The sequence below is a fragment of the Papaver somniferum genome, chromosome 1, assembly GCF_003573695.1.
Source record: "Papaver somniferum cultivar HN1 chromosome 1, ASM357369v1, whole genome shotgun sequence".
Classification (NCBI taxonomy): domain Eukaryota; kingdom Viridiplantae; phylum Streptophyta; class Magnoliopsida; order Ranunculales; family Papaveraceae; genus Papaver; species Papaver somniferum.
The window spans coordinates 231,931,909-231,941,838 of record NC_039358.1 but is presented as its reverse complement, the minus strand read 5'-3'; the positions used below and the strand labels follow the sequence as shown (position 1 = coordinate 231,941,838).

General features: G+C 37.3%; 2 protein-coding genes across 2 annotated transcripts; one reads left to right on the top strand and one right to left on the bottom strand.

Annotated features, from left to right (window-relative positions):
- The first annotated feature begins 4,620 nt into the window (after nucleotides 1-4,620).
- LOC113272205 (vinorine synthase-like) lies at nucleotides 4,621-6,027 on the top strand. Its single transcript, XM_026522083.1, has one exon. It carries the CDS (start codon nucleotides 4,621-4,623, stop codon nucleotides 6,025-6,027), a length of 1,407 nt encoding a protein of 468 aa, XP_026377868.1.
- Nucleotides 6,028-8,810: 2,783 nt separating this feature from the next.
- LOC113272201 (protein RALF-like 1) lies at nucleotides 8,811-9,182 on the bottom strand. Its single transcript, XM_026522081.1, has one exon. The coding sequence runs from the start codon at nucleotides 9,180-9,182 to the stop codon at nucleotides 8,811-8,813; it is 372 nt and encodes a 123-aa protein (XP_026377866.1).
- Nucleotides 9,183-9,930: the final 748 nt, after the last annotated feature.

Below are 9,930 nucleotides of genomic sequence, written 5' to 3'. Positions count from 1 at the left end.
TTCAAAAACAGGGAGTAATTTGCAGTACCTCCCCTTGTAAGATCGGTAATTTGTGTTACCTCCTCTAAGAGAAAAAAATTTAGCAAAACCCCCTTTCGTCAAGATTCTAAAATACCCCAAAAACAACAACGTAGATAGTGAAATAGTAAAAACCAAAATTCACATAAAAATTGAAGCTGATTTATCATAAGGTTTTCTTCTTCAATTGACCCAGATAATCACCGTAGGTCCAAGTTATTCACTCTCTTTCTGTGTAATATTTTTCAAACTTTTTACAAGAATGAAAATCAATGGCTGTGATAATGAGAATATAGATATTGAAATCACTTGTGATCGTAATAGTAGTGGTAATAGTAGAAGTTGTAGTGTTATTCATGAAGATATAATAGAATATGAGATCTTAAGACGACTCCCAGTGAAGTTACTTATACGTTTCAAATGTTATATAAAACTTGATTATTCCTAATAAAAGAAGATCCATATTTTTCTGATTTACATTATACGTATGCAAATGCCTTCTTTTGGTGAAACCACTTAGACGAAGGATTCCAAGTAACCCGCAGAGGAACGACAATGATTTAACTTCAACAACCAATTTAAGTACAGAGAGAAGCACATCAGATCGAGATTACGGAGGGCACCGCCTGCAGGTATTTCTTTGTTTCAAGACTCTCAATTTGGATTTGATCTTATTGTTTATACCCGGAAATATTTCCAGGCACAAAACACAATTGGCTTGATGATGATGATGAAAACTAGGGTTTTGCACAAAACAAACATAAATATGAGAGACACAAATTTAAAGTGGTTCAACAAGGTTTTCCTACATCCATGGATAAATCCCCGTAAGGAGAGATATTTTATTGATGTGATTGATACAATTGATTTTTGATCTTAGGGTTTGTTGGTGTATTAGGGTGTGTCCCTTTAGGGTTGAGATTCTCCTCTATTTATACAGTTGAATATCTAGGTTAAACCCTAATTTCGAGATAAATTTCATACAGAAGTAACTTGGCGAACAGGTCATCTGGAACATTCCAGAACTTCCCTCCAGCAATTTGGTCAGCAAGACATCCAGAAACTTTCAAAATCTTCTTCCAGGGTTTTTGTACTAGATCAGTGGAAACAGGACAAATTGATACGGGCTAGCGGGTTTGACCAACGACCTTGACTTCGACTACATGGTTGACTTTTTGATGTTGACTGCGACTGTCGATCTTTAATTGACAAACTGCTTTGAGTGGAAACATGATTGGAGACTGGATGGCTGGCAACATGAATGGAGGAAGGTTGATAGCACGATTAGTAACATGGATGAATATGGATGACAACGCGGTTGGAAACATGGTTGAAATCTGAATGGCAGCACGGTTCGCAACATGGTTGGAAAAAGGATGGCAGCATGGTTGGAAACTAGCTGGCAACGTGGATGGAAATTTGGCTGGAAACGTGATTGGTAACAAGGCTTTGACAGTTGATCGACCTTTGACTTTGATGGTTGACTGGTCATTGACTTTGACCATTGACCGGACTGCAGAATCGGTTAGCATGTATACTGAGTTGGTTGGATGAACTACACTTGAATGAGGGACAAATGGTGATTCAAGTAGTAATCTGGCCAATTGTGTGGCATTTTTACTCATGGTACAAACATCGCCCCATCTTAACTTCCAACTTGTTGTGGGGCTAAGAAGTTTCGTTTCCCTTGGTCAATGACAAAATTCCCCCCCAAGTGTAGATTACTGTTGTTGAAGTGAATGGAGACATTCCCTCGTTTTTTTCGGAAATCATAATCAAGACGCACCTAAGTGAGGTTATTGAGATTGGAATATCGAAGGGTAGCAGGTGAGCACAAACCATTGTTGTAGAAAGTGAGATGTAGCTGTTGATACAAAACTGGGATGCAGTAGTTGAATCGAAACTGGGTTGTAGTAGTTAATGCGAAACTGAACTACATCAGTTGTATAGAACTAGACTAGTGGCAGTTGTTGGAAAATATGAGCTATCCTAGAAGTCACTGAGCAAGAATCTGCGTTGACTAGTGTTGCAAGCGAAAATTGAATTTGCGTTCTTATAGTAATTTCCGACCAAACTGGCTAGTAGTAGTTGTTGGTAATAAACTGTTGTCAACTACAGGCTGAGTTACGACAGTTGTGAGTGAAAAGAAGACATCCATTGTTGAGACCCTTGAATCTTTGGGATGGTAACAGACTTTGTGCACCGCTAAAACTGTTACACCCCAACCTAATCACCTGCTTCGCTAATAGGATTACAACCTAATTGAAGCACCAAATCTAGATTATCGATTTTAAGAATCATAATTACATAAAGTGCTAATAGAAAAACCCAAATTCTCTGATATTATATAAATGAAAGTCTCTCGAGTGATATGAATATAATAATTTGTTGTTTATAGAGAAAGAGTACATACATAAATGATAAATATACATCTTCAGTTCGCTAAAATTTTACGCTACGAAAACGGATATCTTCACGTGCACGTTTTCTTCTGATTACTGAAACTGAAGGGGGAACTAGTGAGCACATCATCCCAAAGGGGTTCCCAATTGAAAACATATAACTCTCAAGTAATAACAAACAACTACTATAAGCATAACAATTTAAGTACAAGAATCTAGGAAAATATTGAACACCTCTGACACCAATTACAGATCTCATATAGATATAATAATAAAGTACCACATGCACTTGCATAATTTTCCCAGATATATTCGTTTATAATACTGCAAATCTCGACTACTGAAGACAACAACAGGGTATAAAATAAAAAGTAATAATACCACACATCTCGCGTTACTAGCTAATACTGCACATGTCGCTCTACTTGACTTAGCAAGAAGCTGTGGGGATACACAGACACTCCTTACGGGGAAATTAGACAATGCATATCACACCACATACCCATTCAATTATACACAAATATGCTCACAAGAAGTAAAAGCACATCATGCTCGCAGATAGAAAGAAAACTCAGTGATTACAAGAAGGTTACAGAGTTCTCACCTGTTTTGATGACAAGCCATGCCTACCTCGAAATTTACTATCCACTGATTTATCCTTCAATAGATCGTTGTTAATAAAAGAGTAATTGTTAATCACACAAGCACTCTAAGAAATTAGCCAAAAGGCTCATACAAGGTTCATAACAAGTTTATCTAATGGTCTAAGCCCATTTATGGATTGCACTCTCTCATTCTCTACCTTTAGCATATCTAAGGGTTTACTAATCCAATCGAGTCAGTGCTATAGTCCATTTAGTAGGTCCAATGAATATCTACAACTTTGTAGAAGAAACTAAGGCTAATTCAGACCATAAGGTCCAATAAGTCAAAATAAGAAAACTAAACCTAAGCCCAAGTCCACTAAGCAAGCCTAATACAAAAGGTAATTCCTTAGAGAAAACTAAAACTAAGTCAAAATAAGAAAACTAAACTAAAGCTAATTCAGACCATAAGGTCCAAGGCTTGGTCCATTATGGTGGACTAACGGTCTCTAACAATTAAAAGGTCCATTAACGGTCAACATCCAAGCTCAAGTTAATAGTCAAGTCTATGTTCTGGTCAAATGGTCAAGTCTAATCAACAAAGTCAACTCGGTCAAGGTCTACTAAGTTAAAACTAGTCAGGTCTGGTTATTGGGTTAACTCAGTCATACAACTGAGTCGACAAGGACAAAACCGAGTCAAATTGAATAAGTTCAGTCAGACAGACCACGGGTTCTCACACAGTTGCAGTTCTGACCCAGTTCAACTTCAATCTAAACAATGCATCAATTCATTCATTCTTAAACAACTTCGAATTTCAATTACAAATGTAAACTAAATTTACCTGCAATTGCAGTAGTAGCATGCTTTCAAAGAGTCTATCCAACTTTGATTCTACACATCATTCCTATATAATTTCTACTCTCCCAACTCAGGATACTCTACACCGCCAGTTGCATCTTCATAGGTGACACTCATTTCATCAAGCTGATGACCAAAGTCATCACCTTCTAGGTAGCGGGTTTGAATTTTCTATGTAAATGAAGAAAATGCAAGTGTTGAAGTAATATCAAGATGAACAATCAAACCATCTTGGCCAAAACTTCTTAACCTACAGAATTTCACAATTTCCTTCTGGGATCAGATGATCACTCCATCCGTTCCAGTTCCTATCCTTCTATTCTACTATGCCAACATTGGCAAAAATGTGTTACAGCAATCAGATGATTTAAAGAAATCGTTGTCGGAGACGTTAACCAATTTCTACCCTTTAGCCGGAACAATTGGGGAAGATAACCAAATTGTAGGATTAAGGCTAAACTTAGAACAAATTACTTCAACCAAGGCTTGTGTTTTCGGTAAAATCTCCACAACCACTTGCAAAGTAAAGCCACGTTCATATAGTCAAAGATGCTTTATACCTAGAATAAACAGTCTAAAGATAAGATCACTATTGTACTTTGAAACAGCATTTGTCTTGATAATGCGATCAAGTTGATGCCGGCCAATGTCATGACTTTTAGGTAGAGGGCTTGGATCGATCAAGTTGGCATTATTCTATATAAATGAAGAAAATGCAAGTTTTGAGTAAAACCAAGATAGTGTAGAAAAAAAAAATGGGAATGAAAGTTGAAGTAATCTCAAGAGAAACTATCAAACCATCTTCGCTAACACCTTTTAACCTAAAGAACTTAACAATTTCCTTCTTGGATCAAACCACTCCACCCGTTCCTGTTCCTATCCTCCTGTTCTACCATGCGAGCGATATTGGCAAAAATGTGTTGGAACAATCCAATGATTTAAAGAAATCGTTGTCCGAGACGTTAACCTATTTCTACCCGTTAGCCGGAACAATCGGGAAAGATAACAAAATTGTCGATTGTGATGATTATGGTGTTGAATATTTGGAAACTCGAGTCGATGTTCGTCTCTCTGAAGTCCTCAGCAAACATCCTGATGAAGGTTATATTATGAATCAATTCATTCCTACTAACCTCCATTACATTACGGAATTAGGTACATGCAGAGATAATCTAGTTCAACTAGTAATTCAAGTTAACATGTTTGATTGTGGAGGAATGGTAATTGGTGTTTCAATGTTGCATAAGATCGCTGATGCAGCATCATTGGGCACATTTATTAATGCTTGGGCAAGAAGAACAAGTGTTCGTCTAGGGAATATTGAAGGTATTCATAAAGAAAAAGAACCTACCATTATTCCTAGTATTGACGCTGCTTTTCATTTCCCTCCGAATGAAGTACCTAGTGTTCTGTCATTTAAAATGAACTCAGAAGACAGTGAGATCGCTACTGTTTGCAAGAGGTTTGTATTTGATTCATCCAAAATTGTTACTCTTAAAGCCAAATCTGCCAATAATTCACATGTAGCAAACCCGACGAAGGTGGAATCAGTGACAGCGTTGTTATGGAAGTGTGCTTCGAAGCTCAAGGGTAAGGCAGATAAAGTATTAGAGTCATCATCACAAAATTCAAAACCATTCATGTTATGCATGGCAGTGAATTTACGCCAAAGGATGATTCCTGCATTGCCTGACCATTCTTTTGGGAACTTCATTGCGCCTGCACTAGTAGGACTATCGAACCAGCCAGGTGATATCGAGTTGCATAAATTGGTGGAAACTCTGAGATCCTCGATTAGGAAAATCAATGGCGACTACATCAAAGATGAATTTCAAGTCAATTATGGACTGGTCAGGTCTCTGCAAGATGTTCATGAAAGGTTCAACAAAGAAGAAATGGAATTACACACCATTACTAGTTGGTGTAGGTTTCCATTTTATGAAAGTGATTTTGGATGGGGTAAACCAACATGGATATGTACCGTCAATGTCATCGCTAAGAACGTATGCATATTAATGGATACAAGCGATGGGTGTGGAATAGAAGCATGGGTTACATTGGATGAACAACAAATGTCCCTACTCGAATCTGATTACGAGCTTCGTGAATTCCTTGTTACACAGACCCCGGCCGTCACAGCAGGCCCCGTCGTTCAATTTTAAGAATTAAGATGACTAGCTTGCTTCCTGGATATGTCTCTCTATTTGTTGTTTGGTCCCATCAATAAAAAAAATTGTTTTTGATGGTTTCGATTTGTGTATCATTTGGATCATTATCTATCTATATCAAGCATGAAGAAAAATACATGGGAAAGAAACATGTTCAACCACTCAAAGATCACGGATTGATAACTTATTGAATACTTTATTAAGATTGTTGCCGTCTGCGTTTACCTTGAAAGTATCTTTTTGACTGCCGGCCTCGGTACATCGGTCGTTCCACAAAAAGATGCCCCATTTAATAATTTTTGAGTTAGACATCAAATTGATCATCGTAAGTCTAAAAACAGGACTGCGGGACACAGAAGTGTCAACTTTGAGCTTGGAACAGAGCTAATGTTGACCAAAGACACCAAACCAAAGATTGTCGACATCAATTACTTAACTTAATTACCCACAAGGAAGACTCTCCGTAATCTGATGACCAAACCAAAGATACTTGTGATGGAGATACGTGACCTCGCAACTAGGCTTGCAGCATATGGGCCTTTTTCTTGGAAAATATCATCAAGGCTTGGTGTTGAAGCTTTAAGTTTGAATGATTTTTTAGGGACCATGGTTTTTTTTTGAGGGGACCACGGTTTTATTAGGCCACCTTCCTAATAGTGATAAGGGATGTCCTAAAACGTTGAAATGACTAACCTACCCTTAACCTAATTTAATTTAAAACCAACCTAATAACCACCTATGTATATATATATATATATAACCGCCACCTCCTCCCACCACCACCGCCGATTACCACCATCACCACCTCCGATTATCACCACCACCAACCACCGATTACCACCACCACCTCCTCCCACCACCGCCACCGCCGCCTATATAAGAAATATAACAACATCAATGCAATCACAATTAAGCTCGGTTACATAATAATTTTATCGAGTATAAAAGACGCCAGCCGTAACCTGATTCTGCCATGGGACCACTCCAGAGGTATTTTTCAACAAACCCTTCGCTTTAATTTGATTTTGATTGCTTCAATCGAATAGAAATCATCAAAATAGGGTTTTAATGGAAGTTACAGAGCCATGTTCGGTTAGGTCGATTTTCCAAAAAACCCTAGTTTACTAACCGAAATTCTTGAAAATGAAGAACACGAAGAACAGTTCGGTTCTGTTGGATTTAAAACTAAGTCACCGGACTCTCTGTTCGGTTGTTTCGCAAAAAAAATTAAAATTATAAAGTAACCGAACTCCACCCTTAAAACCGAAAAAAAAACAAATCCAGTCTAACCGAACTGTGTTGTTGTGGCCACTATGTTGAGTTCCAAAATAATCAAACTTAGCCAATAAAGTTCGGTTGATTCGCAAAAAAATACTTTTAATCGAACTCCTTGTATTAGAACAATACAAGTTCATAAATTCGGTTCGTTCGCAAAATTATTAAGTTTTCTTTGTAACCGAACTCTACATATGTTGAAGTTTGCGAACCAACCGAACTTCTAACACTAGGTTACTTTTAACCTCGAGTTCGGTTGGAAACTTGGTTGTGTTGATGTTTGCGAACTAACCGAACACACAAGATGTACTCAAATAAATTGTCAATTTCAAAGTTCGGTTACCTACCATTTTATCCTAGGTAACCGAACATTGCACTGTAGGACCCAAACCTCCATTAACGAGCGAGTTCAGTAACCTGCGTGTTTGGAAAACGTAACCGAACTACACTTTCAGATGTGTTCGGTTACATGTTGTTGACATATGGTTAACCGAACTGGCCCAAATTTACATAAAAAATTTCATTTTTTTGAAAGTTTGGAGCAATTCAACCAACATTATCTAAGTTTGAAGCATACCTGGGTACCCAAATACCCTTCCTCCGGTTGTAGTTGGTAAAATCCATCGTTTTTCATGTTTTCCTTCTTCATCTACTCTAACTTTACTCTCTCAATAATTCTACTTCTTTAAAAAAAAACTCATCTGATTTTTTAATCTCACTAATTATCTTTAACTTAATCATCTCACTAATCATTACACTAACTATTATTAACACTAGCTAATCATCATCCAAAATTAATCAAGAGGGTAATTTAGGTATTAATATAAATATCTAGATAATGGGTGACCTAGATTTACCTCTAATGTCTTTACCCAAAATAAAACCATGGTCCCCAAGAAAAACCATGGTCCCAAAAAAATCGTTCTTAAGTTTTATGGTAGTGACTAGTGGTTGTGTTTTAGAGATCTGCTAGCAATGGGATTCGCAGCGCCACTGGTGTTGGTGGCAATGGTAGACTGGTAGTAGTGGAGTTTGGTTGAAGCAAAATTGCAAGTCCTCGCATATGAATAATATCTTGTCTTCTGATCGTAGAATAAAGTGCCATATACCATTGCAGCCGGCACATTGCCGAATGTCAAAAAATGGACCAAAAGGTTTGTAATTCACTTTGCCTAATGTAACAAAAGTTGCGTCATACTGGACCAGATAGAACTGGATTCTAGTTTAGCTTGCCCAAGTAAATCAGTACTTGTTGCAGAAATTTAAACTTACCTTGTCCAAGTGACATTCTGGAAGCATCAAATTAACAAAAGCTTGAGTTTACAAAATGATTCTACTACTACTACTACATATTAATTCATAACAGTCTTTATACATTATTTAAAAAAATAATGGTACTGCTAGATTGCTAATTCATGAATATTGACCTTGTAATTGATCAGATCTACACTTCTTACCTTTTGATCTTCAGATCAATCTGCCAAAATCATCATCCATTTCTTTCAGTGCCTACATCGGTAAATCTTGAGGCAACCTCTATCATACCGATTTGATGTTTTCCCTAAACAACCGCTATATGAATTTGAGTTACAACTGGCTGCTGCTCCTTTTTTAAGAGTTGGATATGTGATGTACTTCTTGCCTTTAGTTTGACCAAGAAGAAATCTTCTACTAATCTCCGACTCCATTAACATTTCTTCTTCTTCACTAAATTCTTCCAGTAATGACGATCTTGAAGGCAGATCATTATTAGTAAAATTTGTAACTTCAGCATTACTAATACTACTACTTGTACTGAACACGTAGAACACTAGCACGATTAGTAACGACAGAGTGTTCACGAGAGTTGGAATTTTGCTTCCTTTCTTTACCATCACCACTTAATTATTTTCACTCTAGATTTCTTTGTTTCTATAGATCTATCTCCCCACCATTCAATATTACTAGTACTAAGGAGCATGACTCAAATAATTGAGCAGAGAGGGGGAATCTTATCGTAGTTTTGTACTGGGGCTAAAAACTAAACAGTACAAACACACCCAACTACCCGAGTCCTCCATGCGATTGTAGCCTCAAAATGCAAAAGTGTCCTTATTAATCAATGCCTGGTAATATATGTCATGTGTCTTGCTACAGAAAATGCAGATGAATTTATTGATTTCCCATGGACCTTACCGGAGGCGGGACAATTGTGGGATTCCATTTCCAAAAGACAGCACCACCAATCCCAGGGAACCATAGATTGTGGCTCCGCATGCGTAGTAGCCGGGAGATGCACTATTTCGTAAAACTGAATGGCGGTGGGTATCTTGGGTGAGGGCGAGCAAGGGTGTGCAATTGGCCAAGAACCATTTTTTTGGGACTACTCAAAAATGGTGGGGGCTACTCTCCATTTTTTGGGTTGGATATTAGAAGTAATAATGAGTCATCCCTTATCTAATTTTTTTTAATAACAAACTTGCCCTTGGTAATAAAATTACTCCGCGTTAGTATAATGATTAATTAGTGAGGTCAGATTAATTAATTGGGTGTTTTTAAAAGAATAATACTTCAGAAGAAGGTTTTTTTTTTTTTTTAAGATAAGATGGTTGATTTCGAAATGAGGGTTTTTGGTACTCAGGT